This window comes from Centropristis striata, chromosome 7 (genome assembly GCF_030273125.1).
Source record: "Centropristis striata isolate RG_2023a ecotype Rhode Island chromosome 7, C.striata_1.0, whole genome shotgun sequence".
NCBI lineage: Eukaryota > Metazoa > Chordata > Actinopteri > Perciformes > Serranidae > Centropristis > Centropristis striata.
In genome coordinates, this window is record NC_081523.1 from 22,951,594 (window position 1) to 22,974,461 (window position 22,868).

Sequence of the window (22,868 nt, forward strand, 5' to 3'; positions counted from 1 at the left end):
TTCAACCACAATTTCTAATAGTATCAATAAGAAGCACTGTGACGCAGAGATGAGAGGGATGTGACTCATTTAGAGAGGTCTGAGTCAGTCAACGAGGAACTGAATACAAGTTGTGCTTCTAACAAAATTGCTGCCACAGCTGAATCTTAGTCCAGGATGTTGAGAAAAATTCTGCATCTTCAGATTCTGGTTAAAAAAACGTTCAGGTTCTCTTATAACTAAAGTGAGGAAGATACAATCAATATATTGTCGAAGGAAACGTGTGCATGCTTGCAGGAAAGAGCAGACACAAAAAAGATACTATGCAAATTGGTAATGGATAATATTCACTCACACTACAGAGCTGGTGAGAGATTTAAAATAAATCAGAAATTTTTTTTAAAAGAAAGAAAAAAAAAAAAGAAAGACAAAATTATTGCAATTAAGGTTCAACCACCAACTATTTAATAATAGAAATTTTATAATCCTTTTAATTTCTTGTTGAAATGTTTTTATTTAAGATGATTAATAGCATATTTAGCTGACAATATTTAACCATTTGGACCAATCACGACATTTGAAGACATGACCTTGTGCTTTAAGATCTTTTAACGGGTGTTTTTTTTGTGCGTTTTCTGACATTTTATAGCAGATTAATTGAGAAAAGTATCTGCAGATTAGTCTATAATGAAAATAACTATCAGCTGCAGCCCTACACAGTTGTTAATTTTTTTTCTTTGAAATTCTATCAGGACATTCGTGGTTAATGAGCATGTATCTATTTAATTCCAAGAAAACCTAGAACAAAGAGATGACGATAAAGGATATGAGTTAAAGTTTCACCAACAACATCATAACTACACAGGATGTGCCACAGCTAATGAGATGTGTTAGCGTGTATGTGTGTGTCGATGAGAGTGACTCATTGAGTAGACTTTATTGTGAGATTGTGAATGAGTTTCTGACTAAGAGCATCTTTGAGGAACCATATGCGTCTGAGAAGGGAGAAAAAAGAAAAACAGGCAACAGATGTCTCACTGGTTGAGCAACAACATAACAGGCCTGATTTCTGTGAATCAGCTTTATCAGGGGACCAAGATCAAGCTCACAGCACATTTCCTATTACCAAACTGTAGTTCTGTAATAGTCCTGAGAGAGGACACACACAAACTGTTGCACGCACACGCTGACCAGGCCTTTGCCCTTTTTCTTCCTTTGTTTCTGATCTGCATATAAGGCCTTTAAGATTATTTCCTTCAAGGACACGACCAAGCAAAGTGGGGACACTGTGTCAGCATTTATGAACTGTGTGAGTGTGTTCATTGTTAAAAGTGTGATGCAAAACAACCAAAAAGACATACAACACAATAAAAAAGAAACGCAACAAGACCACAGAGATGCAAAGAGGCCACAAAGAAGCACAAAACGAGATGCCAAATTACGAAAAAAAGAGACAAATAACAACCAGAGACATGCAAACGAGAACAAAAACGTCCACATAAAGGCACAAAATGAGCAAAATAGAAGCAAAAGTACCACAAAAGGATGGAAAAACTTGATGCAAAGTAACCTACAAGGGATGAAAAATGACAAAGAGCTCGAGATAACCACAAATCTTAACACAAAAAGTTTCCAAATGACTATAAAAGCTGCAAAACATCCAATGCTGGAATTAAGACTGCCATTGGCTGCACCTCTGATGCAGTACTCTTCCTCCCCTCCGATATCTTCGCTATGTATTTCTAGGCACTGTACCTACATCCTGGGCTTCGGATGCCCAAGATTATTATGATTAATTAAAGAAATACAAACAAGCCTGAGCATTTTTCCCCCTTATAGTGGAATGATAACGACCTTTCTCCTATGGTCAGCTTAACTCAGATTAAAGCTTTTGTAAACCTGTGCTGTTGGTGACAAAGCCATACATCATGAGCATAATGAGTGTAAGAATACATTAAACACTTTTGAATGCCTTTTTCTTTTTTGCATGTCCAATCCAGTTTTTCTACACAGCTGCATGTAAAGACTAGGCTAATTTGTAAAATTAGATTCAAGTGGTGGCTGTGTAGGACTGTTTCCAAGTCATGTGATCCGAAAAATTCCCATAACTCACTGAAAACGTATTGAAGAAAAGATACATGTAATAATTTGATTCATATTTGTTGGAATTTAGCCTTTCAAAACCAATATTTTTACTTCCCTCAAAAAACAGTTTGATCTCCCGGGAGCCAATCAACATGACGGCATATAGTATATAGTCTGCTGTTCTACTGTTTATTTGACTATTTTATCTTGTGTTAAATCTGATAATTTTTGTTTTTTTCTTTCCAACTATAATATCAATATGTAACACATGAAGCTGATGGGGATCTGTCCCAGTAATATTATGACCGCACAACGACTTCTCAGTTTTCAGTCCTGGTTCTTCTCTGATTGAGTCAACTTTCACTACTATGTTTCAACTTCTCACACACACACGCAGAGGACTGATATGGTGAATACGAGACGCAGATATACAACAGTGACAATATGGCTTTCATGTTGACTTTTCAGATCATATTTACATCATGTCTGTTTTTATCAATGCTCTGTAATTCCTGTCCTTGAACGTCTTTTTTCCCCCCTTACTTCCTTAATTATTTAGCATGGAGTCTAGTTAACCAACTGCATTTTAGGCTCAGCAAAATTCATGCAGCCATGTTTGAAACTACAATTTAAAGACTAGTTTTGTTGGTTTTAATAATGTTTGGCTTCACAACATCTGTTGCATTAAAATTTTCTGTATTTCTGCATTTTATATCACTGAGTTGAAGATTTTTGGGATTTTTTATGGACTGTGATGGATATTTAGCAAAATGTTTGAATGTTTGAATCGTTTAATCTAATATGTTCATAATGATAAAAACAATGTAATTAGGTTGGTTTTTTTTTGCCACAACCTTTATATTATAGTTTGAAAAAGCACAGAAGAGCTAGAAATAATAAGAATACTGAATCTACGAACTTTGGATGAATAAGCATTATTTCAGTCAGATAAATTCATAAAATAAAAACATTTAGAAACATAAAAAATGCAACGAGACCACAGATATGCAAAGAGACGCGCAAACCAAGATGCCAAATTACTAAAAAACAGACACAAAAAAACAAGAGACGTGCAAACGAGAGCAAAAAGTCATGAAAACGAGCAAAAGAGAAGCAAAATAACTGCAAATAGATGCAAAACTTGATGCAAAATAAGTTACAATTTAGGAACTAACACTAATTGATCGCCGTTCCAACTGCTTCACACAGGTTAACACACACACACACGCGGCGCAGCAGGCATAAACAGTTGATGAAAGCAGCTCGCACACAAACAGAGATGCAGCCATGAAACCTCTCACCCACACAGTCACAAACACGTCTACAGTTTGAGTGCACACACCCACACACACGGGTGACACACAGGATGTTTGGAGTCCAAAACGATCTTCCCAGGGTCCCTTTCTCAAGGCCGTTGCCGTGGCAACTGACTGACACTCCACATTCCTCTATCCCTCTGAGGGTCAGCGTGGCCAACGCCGACCAGGGCGCATGCGTGTGTGTGTGCTGGACTGACCTTAAACTCTGCAGGGTTACCAAACTGATCTCAGGAGAGAATTTAGAAAGTGTGTGTGCACAATTGCATTGTGTCACACACACACACACACTAAGCACCACCCATCAGGGCTTCATCAGGCGGAGAAGACCTTGACCAGCACATCTGTCTGTGCTTCCCCACGTTTCCGGTTGGGATCATTGATACGCTTCTTTTCTTTGCCACATACTCAAAGGACAAGTCTTGTCTAAATTTTTCTTACTGTCAACAAAACCCGCTAAAGGCACAAGTCAACAGTAAATGATCCTACGAAAAAGAAGTTTATAGTACCAGAACCATAAAGGCTCCATTGTTGTCCAAAACTATTAAAAGAGGTCAATGAATCACACTTGTCAAGTTTCAGTTCAAATTTAGCAGCGAGATAAGAACATAAAAATCAGCAAAAGAAAGTGTGACTTCAATCACTAGTGTTATGAAAACATTAGGAGTTGGTTCAGCGAAATAAAAATGAAGTGCCAGTAATTCTCCAGTTAAACCACTTATTAAAGAAAATGATGCAGAAAATTTGTTGGAAATATGACATTTATGTTTGTATAATTCATTCATTTTAGGTTTTCTTTAGGATGATTTTTAATATGAACTTCTTATCACTCTGCCTGGATCGTGGCTACCGTACACAAAATCTTGTAAAGAAAACTGTGTTTAATGCGTTCAAACAATAACTATGGCTGCAGCCAACGCAATGGTGATCTGCAGCAGCTGGCATTGTTTTCAGCCCTCCCCTCTGCTGCCAGACTCTACCACCTGCTGTTTGTGTCGCACAGATAAACACTCCTGAGGGCTTCTTCCATAGTTGATGGGACAGAAATAGGTTCTCCGATTCCAGCTCACTCCTGGTTTCTTCAATGACACAAAGGAGAGCTACGGGACACATGTCACTATATCTATGAGGACTGGGGGGTTGAATCTGCTGACATAGAGTGTATCAGGCGGACACACAGCTGAGAACCTTGCAGATAAACTAGCGGTGGAGACTTGGGGATGTGGCTGCATGTGTTCATGACGATGCATGCAACATCGTGGCTGCGCAACAGGTCCACAGACGCAGAATGAGGAAAAAAGTCCCTACTTCCTGTGATGCAGCAATTCATTTAATTTTTAAAGCCTAGTTAGTGACAATAGACAGTAAACATATATGTAAAAAACAAACAAAACAAAAAAACATGCATGTCTTTCTAGTAAGCTTTTAGTGAGTAAATATATCAGCAGTAGTAATGCAGTAAAATCTTGTGTTGTATCAGTGGTTTGCGTTGGGTCTCTTTCGATTTAGAAAGTAGTTTGAATTTGACTCACAAAGCAGATCTAAAACATGATAACATGAAAAAGAAACTTAAAGGCCCCCGCTGAGGAATATTTTACAGAATCTCTCTGGCTTTCAAATTATTTAAATTATTGGCGGCTCAGGACTACATCCACAGAGAGCAGCTGTGATCACATAAAAGCGGAATATAAATGCATCAAAATGATGATTGTGCATATTAGAAGTTAGTATACAGAGTAAGTAAATGTGCCTTCATTGTAACTTTGTATGAAATGGGGGTTTTTTGTATGCATAATACTGTTCATGTATTGTTTTTTCCTTCAGATCAGCTCTTTCACAGTCCAAGGAAATATTGAAACAAAGTCTGACAGCCACCTTTGCACACACTGGTTTCTGGTTCATGCTTATAGGTGTAGTATACAGGCAGCCAGGAGATCAGATCACATTCACAATCAGCTCTATCTGTGGCATCATGAAGGATGTGGGAAACACACACTGAGCACGAGTTGTGGGGTTACCAACACTGATAGAGATGAGTGTGTTCTAGGAAACCTGTCAGAAGCAGTCAGCCTTCAGTGATGAATAAATGTGTCAGTTCATTGTGCTGCCCTCCTTGCATACTTCTCAGAAACACTGATATATGAGCCAAATATGCAGAAGTTAAGAGTTCACAGAACTGAGCGCAGTTCCTTGTAAATGAATTAGCTGTGGTTTTGCACAGAAGAAAAGACCAATTAGCAAGCCTGACAGAGCAGAAAAAAGAAGATGAGGAAGTAGTAACATTTTTTAATTGCACAAACTTTATTCCAGTAAGCAATGCTGGAGCTTTAAGTCGTAGAAATATATTCTAATATTTACAGACAGCAGTAAAATTATCTCACTAAGTCCGGACGGTGTATGAGGCCAAACAGAAGAGGTTGTTTAGAGAACTGCATACTTTATTTATATCAATGAAGGTCGGCTGCAAATAGCTCCTGTATGATGCAACACAACTCTCAAACACACAAGACTTGACAGCCTCCAAAATGATCATTAACACCTTTTTAAAATGGTTTGACCAACATTAATAAAGGATTTGCTGCAGGACTGTACATTAGGGGACAATTCAGGCATTAAGACTCTAGCGATAAATGAAAAACTTCTTATTACATTTTTTCGTATCCACACTATGTTTCTTATATTTATGAGGCCCAGTGTCTGTTATAAATAGTTGCATTACAATATTCATTCTGTGTGTGTATGTACTGATACTGCTTAAAGAATCAGCTCATGTAGGATAAATATTTTCCTACCTAACCCACTTGACATGTTGTTTTGGATATTTTCTCCTCAGATTTGAAATATTCACAGCACAGACTTCTGTCACTGCTCCAATATGTCATTTTTCATTGCTCACAGTGCTGAAAAATGACATCTGAAAAGCCCAAGAGTAATATCTCCTTCCAAAAAAATTTGTATCAGTTACCCAAGATAATTCACAGACTTGATTGAACAGTTTTCATTGGAACTTCTTTTTAAAATGTGAACTGTTTTTATTGGGACTGCTTTCTAGCAAAGAAATAGTCCCAATGGAAACTACTGACAGCAGTTCATGAAAGATGTGTTTCTTGTGCAATTGAATGTCTTCTTTAAGCTTTAAAAGCAACAAACAACACTGCATTCAACCACTTTGTACTGGAGTGGAAACATGAGTGAAGGTTGTTTTGTGAGCCTAAATCTCACTACACAACAGTGTAGCTGTAGCATGGGATAGCATTTCCAGGGCATCCTGGTAACGGTTAGGGATGTTGACCGTGTGGTCACATCTTTAGACTTTGTATCCAGCTAGGGCAGGGATGGGCAACTTAAATGCTGCAGGGGGCCACAATTTTTCATGGACACTACCACAGGGCAACATGGACCGTGCACTTAACCAGATATGATGAAACTGCAATTTTAAATATTTTTACAGTGCAGTAACTTAACATATTTATGTATAACAGTATAAATAGGAATACAAAAGGTTTGAAGCAAATAAAAAATAACCACTTACTGTGATTTCTTTTTTTTTCAGTGCAAGAACAGCAGACCAACATTAATTGCAAGAAGTAATTTTGTGCATTTTTACACTGCACTTTTAAGATTTCATGCTCAAATGCATGTAGTTGTACTGAGGGGCCACTTCAAGTGAGGGCGCGGGCCGTATGTGGGCTTCTAGTTGCCCATCCCTGAGCTAGGGGCTTTCTCTCTCCTCTCATTTCCTGTCACCTCTCTAAAAACCCTCAAATAAAAAGACAAAATTAACCTCAAGAATACTTTAAAATACATTTTCTAACTCTCTTAGACATATATAGAGTACATATCTGAGGAGACCAGACATTATAAGAGTGATAAGTTATTACATGTATGACTCTGACGACTCATACACAAGATAAATCTGTGATGACCCAATTAAGAAAACGTTTCGTGAAAATTGTTACATTTTACTCAATCCAAACAAAAGCTAATCAATTTGCACCTGAAATATCGAGGAAAACAGCCAGATCAGCTTACTGAGAAAAAGAAAAAGAAAACCATGGGATTGCATGTAATGGTGAGAAAAGATGTGCACACTCACGCGGACACCATTTGCACAAAAGCAGCTGAGCTTCTAAGAATTTAAAGTGACTCACCATGAGTCAGAATTTCAAAGTAATCTTGCCAGAAAGTTTTTACACTCCGATAAACAATTTTTATGTAAGAAAATTTGAAGTGCGCGTATCACCATTAGATTGATTAGAGTGCATGGTGCGTGTTCCTTCATTAAGCATGAACATCCGTTTGAGAAGAACAAAACTGCACAAGTTTGCACAAAATTCCCTCAGCAGTGGACGGGAAATTGCTTGCATGTGTGTGTATCTGTTTGTGTATCTAACAGATTTCACGCGCGTGCTGCTCTTCCACATGTGCAAGACTTGGCATGTGGCACGTGTGTGTGTGTGTGTGTGTGTGTGTGTGTGTGTGTGTGTGTGTGATTGTCAGTTAAGGGTGTGTTGTGTGTTACAGTTACATGTGCATGTGTAAAAGACAAGTAAATGTTTTCTACACTTTTATTTTCCCGACAATCGAGTCTTCACCGCCTCTTTGCTTTTGTTGTGAATTTCTTTGTACAATTAATTTCGTACTCACTTTAATTGTGTTAATCACTTTGAACGTATGATGAAATCCTGATCAGTATGATTGTTTTCAGGCATACACTAAAACTTTTTTTTTTTTCTTTTAAAAGATACTGGCAAATATTATTTTTTTCTCTCTTATACAAACACTTTAAATAAACATTTTGATAGCATACTTTTTAAGAATAAACTAAAGTAATAATAATAACAGTAACAGACATTTTGAACAGCAAACTTATCCGGAAATCAAATCATTTTAAATAGGGCGTCCCGGTGGCTCACACTGGTCGAGCGCGTACCATTAAGGCTGAGTCCTCCCTGCGGCGAACCCGGGTTCGAATCCAGCATGAGGTCCCTTTGCTGCATTTCCTCCCCTCTGTCTCCCCCTTCCTATCTATCACTTTCAATAAAAGCAAAAATGCCAAAAAAATAATCTTTGAAAAAAAAAAAAGTCATAATAAATAAAATATATTTTTTTAAATCAACAAAAAGAAATAAAAATAATTACCAGAAAGCATGTTATATCAAGATATATATCATTATGAAGATATGAAATGTCTTATGTCAGGACAGAGTATTTTGGCAATATCAACCAGCCCTACTTAAATATATATTTTGCTGATCTATTGGTTTGCCTCCCTCTACACTACAAAGGCATGAAAATCTAAATCTGCTGTAACTGATTTTTTAAAATTACAAAAGCAACTTCTGACAGAGCGACCTGTCCAGTTGGGAAAGAAAAACGTTCTCTTGTCCTTCCTCTGCCTCCTGCCCTGGTGCCACACCATTGTCTCTGAATAAACCTTACTGTGCAGTTTTGCCCCTTACAACTACAGATCCTGGTACCACTGAGCCAGAACCAGGTTTATACAGGGAAGGAGATCTCGCCATGATAACATTTTCCACACAAGAGCCAGAGCCAAGTGGGACAGGGCCAGAGAAAACTCTGAATGTTTATAACGCAGTATCAAAAGCCACAGTTTGCTTAGTGAGAAGCTACGGCCCCAATTGACAAATCATCTCCACTGGCAACAGGATAAAAAAATGAGTCACTTTTTTAGGGGAAACTGAGAGGCACAGATAATGATTAAATGCTAGCTGTGTTTGGCCCTGTAATGGAAACCAGGCTAAAGACTTGCCCGGAGAGAATCAGGGGAGGGGGCTTAGCAGGATTGGAGATGTGACTCACAATAAAGCCAAGTAGAACTGAGTGGAGAATCATGGAGTGAAGAGGAGAGAGCAAAGTAGAGCGCAGTTCTTACACAGATATGTTCACACAGGGTTTCTCACTAATTCACATTTTACAGCCTTGAAATACCACTCATAACAACACGTAATATCTTTTTCACAACCATACTCAAAGTGCAAAACCAGCCGTCACAATGAAGCTTCTGATTATTTATTGAGTACATTACGATTATTTTAAATGTCTTTTATTTGTATCATTGTTAACTCTTCAAAATGTCTAAAAATAGTGGAAAGTCAACATTCACAGTTTCTCAGAGGCCATGGTGATGTCTTCAGTTTGCTTGTTTTGTCCGACTGATGGACAAAAACCTTAATATATAATAACTGTCCGTCAATATGACAAAGAACTTAACTCAGAACATCAATTATTAATATTGTTAGTGATAAATTGGCCTTTAATTGACTGATTTTATCTAATCACTGACGCTCTAAAACATACACATATATCAATATCTTTGCCAGTATTTTACAGGTGGATAAAAAATAATTACTTCTATATTTGTCTTGACCTGGGCGTGGATAAGCAGCAGAAAATTTATTAAAAGATTAAAAACAATGAAAACTAAAAAATTCTATTTTGGTGAAAAATGTTATCAGTTGATGAGCTCCCTAGCAACTGTAGATACTTGTGCTACAGGCCCGCTGACACGGACAAAAATGCCACAAAAAGAGGATTTTATTGACTCCATCGACGTACAGTAATGCTTGTAAGTTTATATGAACATAATCATTTGTTGACAATAATATAAATGTAATTATCCAGTAATGACATCCAATGTTTATCATCATCATAACAATAATACTCCTGTTTCTGAGTAATGGCTCAGGTCCACATTACATGACATCAGAGATTTTCTCAAACCTGATCTTCATGTCATGATGCTGCTGTGGTTTACTCTTGTGGTCATAATTATGCAAAAACTGCAATTTAAGTGGACTAAAGCGGTTCTTTTTACGGTAAAACTGACAGAAGAGCATTTGAACAGATGGCTTTGCACAGAAAAAGAACTCCCAATCAAAAAAAATCCTATTCAGTAGCCAAGTTTAGAAGACAGGAAGTTTGTCTGTAGCCTTTAGACTTTTCGGAAATGAGAAACAATTTTAGAGTAAAGCCGACGTGAAGCATATGCAAACAAAGACCCCACAACCACCAGTGGGCACCCAGACAAGCAGATCATAAAAAAACTTGTATTTGTAAAATTTTACTTCAAAGCTTCTGCTAAGAGCTTGAGAAAGTCTGGTTCTGTGAGTCAAGCATGGATATAAAATACTGGAGATACCATGTGTTTGATCTATGGAGAGTCTTACAGTGGAAAGCCTTACTGTTAAGCACTGAAAAATATGATCATTAATAATGGTCACAAGTGGAACTATGTGTGCTACAAGTGTTTACACAAATACCCTTTGATACTCAAAGTACAAAAGAAGGACTTAACATACTTTATCTTACTGCAATTGCACTTAACTGAACCATGACAAAATGATGCTTGGTAACTGTTTGCAGGTCGTAGGTGCATGCATGGATAATGATGAATAAGAAGAAGAGGCCAAGACAAAACTGTTGGGTGGGGGCTTTCCACATGCAACTCAGCAAGGTCATGTGCACTGGCACTGTGGTTGTCGGCCACACACACACACATGCACGACACAGTCCAACAAAGAGGTTATAGCAGGGGGGGAAGCGAACATTTCAGATGCATGGATGCATGGAGGAATAAACATTTTATGACCAGATAAAACTATGTATTGAAATATTCACTGAAGCAGGCAGGGATGCACAGAAAAACAGCATGTCGACCTCAGAAGAAAACACAACTAGAAAGAAACAGAGCGAGAGATCTGACAAACATCTTGACCACATGACTCTAACCACTCTACTTCCTTTAGATGTTTCTATAGATTTTTGTCACGCTGAAACACACGCACGCACACACACACACACACACACACACACACACAACACTCCTCCCACATTCAAGCATTTTCCAAACTGTGAGATGTTTTTTACTCTGTGTGAAAAGTTTTTATGCCTCCTTTAAAAAGAATCCAAATAAATATGAATAACAGCGACACATGATGTGAAAAGCTGCTTGCTGCACTAAAACGTGTCCCCTGTGAGCTTTGCTGTGCACCACATCTCTTTTTTTTTTTTTTAAGATTTTGTAGCTTTTATTGATAGGAGAGATACTGAGAGTGAAAGGGGGAGACAGAGGGGAAGACATGCGGGAAAGGGCTCCGAGCCGGATTCGAACCCGGGCCGCCCGCTTACAAGGACTGGGCCTCTGTGGGCCACATCTCTTTTTTAATAGTATTTGGCCCCAACTGATACCCCAGTTTTGCAGAAATGTGTATAAATGTTGATCTAATTGTCCAGTAATGAAAAAGCATGGTATCTTTCTTTCTATCTTCCATCCCATCTAGTTGCACAGGCAGTAAGCTATGCAAATTAGCCCTGATTGTTTTCCACCAGCATGTTCTGGATCTTCTACAAGTTAGACTTGCATGACATATTCCCATAGGGACGCATCCAGTGTAAGCAAAGGGGCAGAAATTTCACTTTGAGCTCTTTCCCTACACCCTGCAAAGGAAGCCAATTACTGCCAGATAAACTCGCCGCTGTACGAATCTGCTTGTCAGTTTCCTGCTCCACCTGACCCTCGTTTCACTTCACTAGCTCATCTAACCGGACCACTACAGAGCTTTATGACTAACACATTGACCTCCGAGTTAGGAAATGCTTCGCCACAGAGTCTTCTGGTGGCCACATCCACAAAGGGCATGTCAATCAGGTTCAGTTCCTCAAAATGTTCCAATATCCCCAGTCACGGTCAGCAGCTCTCTCCTGCTGAGAACAGCGTGGGCAAGCTTCAAGGTTCATGTAAACATAGTCACTGAAATGGATGTGGTCTATAAACGGAGGGATTCTGCCCACAACATGAAAAATATTGTATTATGTCAAAAGGAAATTACACCAACATTCAAGATCATAAACCTGAAAAGGGTGAAAAAAGTCTTTGTTTCGTCTACCCTTCATAGTTAAGGGTTAAGATTCCCTTATTAGTCCCACAAAGGAGAAATTCAACCTCTGCATTTAACCCATCCTTTTTAAGGATAAGAGAGAGCTAAGAGAAGTCGAAGAAAAAGAATATCATCTAATGATCTACTGTATGTAGTTTACAACATGTGAAAGGGCTGCAGTACTTTGAAGCCGCTGGTTATATTTACATCAAGTGCTTTCCTTGGAAATTTGTGGGTTTGAACTTGGTAGGATGTATCTATGAGTCACTGTGTTCCTGACAAGAGTCATTACTGCTGACTTTGGCTAAACACAGTACTCAGTCTTAATCCCTAAAGCCGACTTTCACTCAAGTGTGGTGTGTGAGGACTTTTAATTAAGTAGCAAAATGCTAAATTATATACCAAATAAGACTGAATGTAGCCTGAAACTCTATGGCCAGTGTCCAATGCAGCACCAACAAATAGCTAAATCATCTACAAAGAGCACTCATATTTTCCACCACTGTGAGTTTGCCACAAAGTAAAACAACACATTTTGGTGAAAAATCATCCATTTTGTTGTGGTTACAGAAACTAGAATAAACATTTCTCCTGTTTTTTAAGAAATCTGACCACAATTACTCTGAAAATACTGAGATGCTGTGGCAATGATCCACATTTCTGGCCACCAAGAGTACATATCTTTTAGGTTTTATTAAGCCAGAGTGTGCTCATTGACTTTCAGAACTATAACTGTAGCTGCCAAATGACCATAAAATTGAATCAACACCTTTTTACAACAGCTTTAATAAAAACTGAAAATATACACTTAAGGAAGGCAGGGATTTATTGCAGTAGGGTTGCATTAGACTGCATTTGTTTTAGATGAACTGGCAACTTAGTGTAATCCTGCTAGCTAGGTAGCTCCCCAACATGAAAAAACAGCCTACTTTCTACTGAAAATATTGATAAATCAACTTCACCATAAACTCTTGATCAGGGATCTGTTTTACGTCATACCATTCATCATATTGCAATCTTTGTAATAAATATTTCATCATGTCAACTTGGGTTCTAATAGTGATTTTCGCTATTTTCTGAACATATAATTGAAAAAAAGCAAAGAAGATAATCAAAGTTAATGCCAGCTGCTGCCCAAATCTGTTCTTAAACAATCCCCCCCCCCCCCCCCCATGGTGGTGACAAACAAGACTGTTAGGAAATCAAGAGTTTCATGCAAACCTGCAGACCTCACAGGGACAAATGTATGCTAATGGCTGGGTCAAAGTGGGCTTTTTTTTTTCATTTTAAAACCAACATTATGCCAACCAAGGACAGATATTGTTTCTAGTGGGATTTCAAAACTCAAGAGCCAAATGGATGTCTGCCTGAGGATTTCCCGAGGCTTTGTTCTCCCAATTTTTTCCACAGAAATTCCCTCAGATCTCAGTGGGCTGTACAAGATAAAGATCTGGTGAGGAAAATGAGAAGAAGACAAGTTCAGGCAAGTCTGCAGAGAGAAACTAAAAAGCAGAACCTTCAAGTAATTTAGTTTAATGAAGACAAACAGGAGAACATCTATTCTCACGCTTTACCATTTCTGTCTGGTTAGAACAAATTGATTCGTTACATGATACTCACACCCGATATACATGTGGTGAACACACTACGCAAGCATGCATGTGCACCCACGCACATACCTAAATCCATTACATGACTCAGTCGAGTCACTTCGAGGCATAATTTCTAGGTTTCATGAAACTCGATCCCTGGAAAGAGGAAAAGATTTGACTTTGTGGGTGAGATACAAAGGCTGGTATGATGTAAAATGAAACTCAAGTCTTGTCTCTCTCTGAAGAGATAATCTCTGCCTCTGAATATGTGTAGCAGCAGAGGCGGACTGGCCATCTGGAAGTTCTGTACGATTCCACAAGAGTTTGCTATCTTGAGTAGCTAAAAAGATGATTTTCCATTTCCTAAAGCCCAACACTTGTCTTAAAATGTTTTATTTTGATAGAGAAAATCTGCACAATTCTCATATTTAAAGCTGTAATCAGAAAATGTTTGCCAAAAAAATGACCTAAAATGATTAATCTTAATAAACTTTATTCCCAAGGATGGTTTGCAGTAAAAAGTTTCTACAAATCGCTCAAACTGATGCCCTTTAAACTGATTCACATGGCAAAAGTACTTAGGCCCTAGGGTTGCCACAAAAATCTCAAATAAACATGCACTTAACTAGTGAAACTGTCCCAATGAAAACTCTGTATTATCCAGTACTGGAATTTTAAAATGTTATTTTTAAATGCTTTAAACAGATGAAACTTGATTCACCTCGATCGCACTTGGTTAGCAGCAGAAACCACAGAGGCAGATTTCTAAATGCATGGTTTTATGTGAGAAAATGTGTATTTTCATTGATTTGATTTGGGTAAACTGAGCATAAAACAACAACCTAAAGGGCTAAGACTGTAAAATATGTAAGTGTAGAGCCTTATGTGGAGAACTACCATTAGCTGTAGAAACACATTTCCTGGTCTCCCAGGACAAAAGATTTTGTTACCACCACCAAAGAGGCCATGTTTTCGGCTTGGTTGTCTGTCTGCTTGTCCATTCTAAGACTAGAGACAAAGTTCTTTGTTTGCAATGTAACACAAGATGTGTATGCATCTTCATGTCAGACATTCACCACTGACTGTACACCCCGATTCCAAAAAATGTTGGGATTCTCTGAATCTTTTAGTGATGTCATGGGCTGTAGATGTTGAAATCCCCCAAGTCTTTGTAATGGTGCGTTGAGAAACGTTCTTGCATTATTATTTACCTCGCTTGTAAACAGCTGAACCTTTTGAGCCTTTAAAACCCGATGAGACTATCACTTGTTACCATTTAACCTGTTTACCTGTGGAATGTTCCAAACAGATGTTTTTGAGCATTACACAACTTTCCTAGTCTTTTGTAACCCTTGTCCAGACAAATTTAAAATAAGCATATATTTACAAAAATCCATAAAGTTGACGACATAAATCTTTAAATGTATTGTCTTTGTACAGTTTTTCACTTGAATATATATCAAAAAGGATTAGCACATTATCATATTTTGTGTTTTTTAATGTTAATTTAAGTGTCCCAACTTTTTTCAGGGTTGCACTCTTCTATGGCGTCTTATCAGTCTGTGTGGGCTTGGCACTTGTATGTGCATGAAAAATAGTTAATTAACACTGTATGCAACCAAGGATGCTTCTACTTTTAAGACTTTTCACATGCCTTAGAAGAGTCATAACAGACCTTGAGTTACAAAAATAATAAAAACATGAAAACTTGCCTCAGGCCTATAGTCACCTTGATCTCACTCTGTCTGTCCTCATCCTCACTGGCTTGTCTACCTAAGTTTCAGTCTGTCTTTCTCATATCTCCTGCTGTTGTGTTTCCTGCGTCTCTCTTGGTTGGTTCCATTCTGTTTCTGGTTCAGCTGACTGGGGCCCATATGTTCAGAGCTTCAGTTGTGGTATGCAACGAGAGCCAAATTAACGCTGCATGTTGCCATATGAGAGACTGAAGTACAACAAGTAACACAGAACAGATGGACACCAGAGTCTGGTTGTGGAGAAATATTTTCCACTGATGTTGCAAACTCCTCTCTTGCTGTCAGTGAGAGAGAGAAAAGAAAAAAAAGACAGCAGATGCAGAGAGAAGAACGTGTAAAAATAAATGTAAATGTGAGAATGCATAAGAACATAAACATGTTTTATCGCATTTTGTCTTTAACTAACTCAAATTCTGTCGGTTTCATGAAACAAACCGCCACATTTGGCTGTCAAAGAAGGCTGATTACTGGCTCAAGGCTCAAGATAAAGTGTCACATGACCCCGATGAGCCGGAAAGGCGAAGACAAAGGTTTTATTATGTATGTCAACATACATTAAAAAAAAAAGTAAGAGAGAGCACAAACATATACAGACAGAGAAGGACAAACTCCAAGAGCAACATGATACATAGGCACATTTACACACAAGCATGAAAAGAAACCATGTGGGAAAGATTAAGAGCTGGAACAAACACATGAACACACACACACACACACGAACACACACACACACACACACACACACACACGAACACACACACACACACACACACACACAAACACACACACACACACACACACACACACACAGCTAAGTTGAGTTGAGATGAGAGGGGTGTGATTAAGACGAAGTCTACAGGAGGTCTGAGGAAACATATCCGCCATCAGACTGCAGCAGTCTGTGGGAACTGACTCTGGAAGACAGAATACCACGATTTTCCTGGCAAGACGCTAACCTTGTCTGTAACCTTGACTACCGCACGTCAGATGAAAGGAAAAGTAGGGCTCGGTGTTGTAGAAACAACCACCTCGGTGAAGAGAAAGTCAAAAGCTTAGGAAGGTTACGAGATAACTCTAAGACTCTTTCTGTCCTCAAAGGGTGCCTTTATGTCATTCCGTATTTTCTCTCATGTATATAATGCTACGATGTCAGATGTTCATATTAAACGTGGTCAAAGTTTCAGATGATGCAGTTCATTAATGTAAAAGTAAAACCATTCCAACCATTCTGAACGCTCGGTTTCCAGCAGCTTTTTCTGCTCTCAGCTCGAGCTGACATAAGCTCATGAAGGATTTCTATATATGGTCATCTGCCCCAAGTTACTGCAGTGTTTACGTTACATTCAATGCTAGCATCAGGAAGACCCTGTAGTCTTGGCTGCTAATGTTGTTAATTTCTCCCTATTTTTGGATCACATGCCAGCCAGAACATGATCGATTTTATAGTTTTGAAGCTTTAACTGGTGATTTTTTTAATGGCAGAAAGTGCTTCTACAGTGCTGCAGTGATGCAGTGATGGAAGGTACAAAGACAAAGGCGAGAGAACAGATGCAGAAGACACGGAAACACTGATGATCAGAATGGGTCCCTTAAAAAGGTTCAAGTCTCAGACAACAACACTGAGGACATTATGGAGACTTCTGCTCGTTTCAGCTGACATGACAAGATTCACTTCTGCAATAAAAGTGTTAAAAAGTGTCCTCGGATATTTTGTCAGTCCATCTGCAAAACAAAACAAAAACAAAAAAATACAGACCTAAAACCTGCTTATATAACTGGCAGAGGTTGATAAATCCAATCCATCCAGCTTGTGGAAAAGTTTTACATTTTCCTTGAATTTCCCCTCTGGGAATCATTAAGACTTCTAATCTTGTATTATCAATTTCCCAAGCAAATCAAATATAAAATATGCATGAGTGGAACAAGTAAATTGTCATGTGGAAGAACTGTAGCATAACTTTTCATCAAATTAGTAACAAATTTGTTTAGGATGACTTTATTATATTCAATTAACTATTTTGGCGTAAAATACAAGAATGTTGTGATTATCCAATCTTACTGTTTGGATAAGTTTACCTTTTCCTTAACTTGAATCATGGACCAACTTTTCAACAACAGTGCATAGAAATTATATTTTCACAGCCATTAGAAATAGTGTAAAATAAAGCTCCTGCCTCTCACAAAGTTTGATTTTATTTTACAGTTAAGTGGTTTCTGTTATGACATCTTCTAAGCTGTTTCAGTAGTTTAGTTATTTCTCCTGCCTTTTTATTATTCACACATGGGAGCAGTTTGACAGCCAGATTTGCTATTCATTTGCTTGAGTTTTCCCTTAATGTATTTTCATCTCTGACATTAGCACTGCATCAAAAACCTGGCTCAACTTTTGCCCTGACATAGCGCTACGCCTTGACTGGAGCTTTCTCACGCGAATACATTATCAGTTTCCATGCAGCTTCCTCTTTTGCGCGAAATGAACTCACTGATATTACTGCTGTTTCTCACACAGAAAAATGCAAATAAAAATACATATGAACACTGCCTGTGGATTATTATCTTCTGTGCTGCAAAGATATGTGTGCAGCGTGCAGGCATGCATGCTCAGTCACAGTAAAGAGCAGAGAGATGTGTGAAACCCCAACTTACATCCACAATAAAAGAAACTGTACCAACACAATATATTACTCAGCAACCCCAACATAGTACAACTTAGTATGTTTGTTTCAATGACTTCTTTTAGGGTGTGAACACACTGCATTTCTTTTGAGTGTGTATGTTAAAATGTGTGCATGCAAGACCAGAGCTCCTTCCTTTTAAGGCCATTCTCAGGGCCTAAACTCTCTGCCTTGCCAAGACCACACACACACACACACACACACACACACACACACACACACACACACACACACACACACACACACACACACACACACACACACACACACACACACACACACACACACACACACACACACACACACACACACACAGTGAGAGGGGGGATTACTCAGACCAGCAATGCAGTTGGTTAACTAAAGCAGCATTTCAATCGGCCAAGAAAATTCTGCCAATGCCTTCCCATTCTGATTAAATATGCATGCATGCACGCACACACACACTCAGCTCTGGGTCTATCATCAACTGAATTACCTCACGCGCATGGTCAGGGCTGCAGCTGGCTGAAGAGTTGAGGGCTGCTAAATATAAAGACACACACACACGCACACGCACACACACACACACACACACACACACTTTTTCATTGACCTCTGTTTGTGCCAGAATACACACTCGCACACACCCTGCAGAGAGACTGAACTCTGCTGCCTTACACTGTAGATGGTAGCGGTGAGGACAACTTAGCCACTGATTACTGGTTTGGGGGATCTTGGGGGACTGGGTGTGCAAGCAAATGCAGCTTTGCAGCTGGCCCCATCTGGAATTATTGCAGGGTTTTATGCCATGAGGTCTCATGTGGGGAGTCAAGCATGCATATTAGAAAAAAAAAAAAAAGACATCCTGCTGTGTAGTCATGAGCTGTCGAGCGAGGACAGGGGAGGGATAAGTCTTTTTTGTTGCAACACATAAAAAAGCAAGTTACTCTAACCATCCGTATTTTAAAATGTGATCATTTTAAATTTTCTGATTGCTAAGGTGATGTTTTGTAACAAGAAGAAAAGCTGTGACTGGCTGAAGCAAACCCCAAACAAACAGGAAATAGTGTAGGAGGTATATCTATTCACCAAAGAGTAAATGAAGACATGAATGCTGCAGATCCTTTAGGTAATTAGTGCAAAAATGCCACACTGGACAAATGCTTTGCTACATTAATGTATGAAAATGACCGTATTATAAAGAAATTTGTGACAGTAATGAGCAAGGCACAGGCTGATTAAATCTGAACGAACAGTAACTTAATTTCCTCAAGCTTCTTTAACTAGGTTAAAGGGCAAACTATCTCTTATCCAATCTTTAAAGGTTATCAGTGTGAAACAAATGATGGCATTTTAACAGCGACACTGCACGCAAGGCAAGAACAGACGTGTCAATTTGATTAGTTTTCATTAGTCTGAGTTGTGGACAAACTAGTAATATCACTCTTTGGCTTCTTAAGCTTGTTTAACACGAACGTCTGCTCAACATCACAGCACACTCTCTAGCTGTAGCTAAAAAACAAATAAATCAGTGGAGGCAAAGATGTGCTGAAAACCACCAATAAAACAGAGTTTTCTCAGACAAAGCTAAATATCATCACAGCTGCTGTGTTGTTTGTCATGTGGCAAAGTGTGCACCAAGAGGAGCTTCTTAGATGCGGCAAAATATCATTTATGAAAACAAAACAAACACAAAGAAAAGAGATGATTTGAAAAGGAGGGGGGAAACCCCTGCGACTAAAACAGCTGGAAACAGGAAATGACTTTGTGCCTGTGTGTGTGTGTGTGTGTGTGTGTGTGTGTGTGTGTGTGTGTGTGTGTTAATTTAGAGTATGTACATCGTTTGTGACTCTGCCTGGCAAACTGACATTAGCCAGCTCTTTAAAACGGCTTCTGTGGGTTTCCATCTTATTGATGAACACAAACAGATCTACAGAATTATCCATCTTGCACGGATATGAAACACAAGCTGAGGAACCCGGCAGCTGTTCAATGTTCAGTGGTGTGCAGATTTCTGAGAAAGAAGCTCAACAAACATTTGCAGGAACTGCAGAAAACACAATCTTGTGAAACGCAGTCCAATGAAAGCAGACATCTGCTGTACCAAGAATAGTAACCAAGGGATTGTCAGCTATTGATTATACACTACATAACATCAGTAGCATACATATAGATTCGTGCAATATTAGTTAAATATGTGTCGAGATAGTATTATGGTGCTGCAGAGATGTCCTGGCCTACAAATTGTATTCTACAGACTTAAGAAAAAAACACATCAATCATTTCAATGCAAGAAATATAAAAAAAAGTTGTACCATTTCTTGGAAAAAATAGTCCCAGCATGGAAATGATATGGGTATCAATTTTCTCAGAAAGTTAAAAGCATATTTCCTGTGCTGTTTGTTCCTTTTTAGTTTGTGGTGTCAAAATGTTTGATGTAATTTACTTTACATCACAATGTCGGTTACATTTAATGCATTAGTTCCCCGAATGCTACAACAAATTAAGCATGGACAATTTTATGCTATAAAAACGTATATTATCCTCCAAAAACTAAGAATAAGTATGTGATAGCATGTGCAGCCAACTGCTAATGAAGACAGACAGAAAATATGGTTATAACTCGCTAAAATATTTACATGTATGCAACTTCCTGTCTCCTTCCTGGGTAAACAATGTGCTGTTGAGCCTTTAAGACACCATTAATAAGTTGCCGCATTTTGTTCGGAGTAACTATTGTTCAATGCAACTATTGAAATCCTGTACAATGAATGTGTTGATTGTATAGTGTGTATTTTAGAGTGTGGTGAATCATATATATAACGGACATATAATGCATGATCCAAGTGTGTATAAATGTAAGCATGAGCACATGTATCTACCTTTGGAGGATCATAGAGCTCCAACTGGTACCTCTCCCCTCCTCCTCTTCCTCGTCCTCCTCCTCCAACTTGAGTGTCCCTGATCCTCCTGACCAGCAGGTGGCAACGTTGCCAGCGAGGTTGAGTGTCTAAGATAGTGTCATCCACCAGCAAGTACCTCAGTTGGCCCTCTTTACAGCAGCCGCTCACCTCTGACCTCCTCTGCCTCATGCTTCCGCCGCGTAACCAACGGAAGCGATCCAGGAAGTGACAGGCTACTCCAGACATGGACGTGTGTGAAGAGGCTGGGGGCGTGGCTTCAGAGTTCAGACAAGAAGAAGAGTGGGAGGAAGAGGAGGAGGATGACACTTCCTCACCCACTCTGTCACCATTATTTGGGGGACTGTTGTTAATGGCGATGGGGTTGGGGCTGCTAGGGTTCAGGTCCGGGGATGAGGGGGGGCTGGGCTGTTTTTTGAGAAGCCGTCTAACGGTCTGCCGGATCTGACTGACAGAGAAATGTGTGACGTCAGCATGTGCAGGGTTGGAGGTTGAGGAGTCAGAGGAGTACCGTTCAGATACCTGACGACGATCAGTGCCAGAGATGTCCTCGTTGCTTCGGCTGCGAATCAGCAAGGACCCGCTGCCCACGCTACGAGTCGACCCTCTGAGCGCCACGGGGTTTCCTGATAAGGAACTTCCTGCGGCGCATCGCAGCGGCTGCTCCTGTTCCCGACTCACCACCACCGGCTCCACTTTGGGCGACACCACAGTAAACAGAGCAGCTCCTCCACTTGGCCGGCCCGCCTCCCGATAGTCCTGCACCCCGGACAGCGACGTGATCCGCAATCGACCAATCACAGCCTGCGATGGAAGGGGAGGGGCCACTGAAGTGGTGGAGGAGGCATTACCGGTGGCGGTGGAGGACGTGTTCTGGCCGAGCGGAGTGCCATCTTTGTTAACCTCGCAGCAGAAGTGCTGCTGGAAGAGGTCACTGAACTGCTTGGAGAAGCTCTCCGGTGGGAGCACGTCATGTTGTGGCCGCTCTCTGGCGAAGCTCCGGTAGTGTCCGGCCAGCTGCCGGGCTGTGGCGATGGCGTGCAGCTCACAGAATTCCCTCCAGCCTCTTGGGGGCGCTGCCACGCCTGGGCCTCCTCCTGCTGTTGCGGTGGTGTTGGCTGGATGGATAGTGTTACCATTCATTGCAGTAACCACACCGGCTGAGAATCACTGCTGGAAAACAAGGTTGAAAAGAGACAGAAAAGGAAAAAATAAATGGATTGTTGGAGAGGAGGTAGGGGTCAAGAGGTTGATTTGGAGACAAGAATGGAGGGATGAATGGTTTAGAAAAGAAGGGGGGGAAAAGATGATTGAGGGACAAACAAAAGAGAGATATGGAAACGTAATTAGAGGCAAATCAAGATAATGTAAAATGTTGTGCAAGAACTGGAGCACTAAAGATGGAACTGGCCAAACAGTGAGAGCATTTCTTTGAACTACTTGAAAGTTTGACAGTGAGAAAGGACAGCCAAAAGTCTGATTTTATCTGTGCTCCATCTTAAACAGTCCAAATTGGATTACATGGGCCTGCAAATAATCTCTGGCAATCTACCAGTCATGGAGTATCTTAATAGATAAGGACAGCCACAGTTCATTCAAAGGACAATTGGTAACCATTAAATTTAAGGAAAAGTAGCCAATTGAATCAGGAGCAAAAACACCATAAC

The 22,868-nt window shown here is 39.5% G+C and overlaps 1 protein-coding gene across 1 annotated transcript in view; it reads right to left on the minus strand.

The window, feature by feature from the left end:
* The window catches only part of sh2b3 (SH2B adaptor protein 3), a 52,544-nt gene that overhangs the window by 14,158 nt on the left and 15,518 nt on the right, over positions 1-22,868 (minus strand). The window contains exon 2 of the mRNA XM_059336388.1: positions 21,163-22,371. Within this exon, the coding sequence (XP_059192371.1) occupies positions 21,163-22,344 (1,182 nt within the window). The 5' untranslated portion in view covers positions 22,345-22,371. The remainder of the gene's footprint in view (positions 1-21,162; positions 22,372-22,868) is intronic.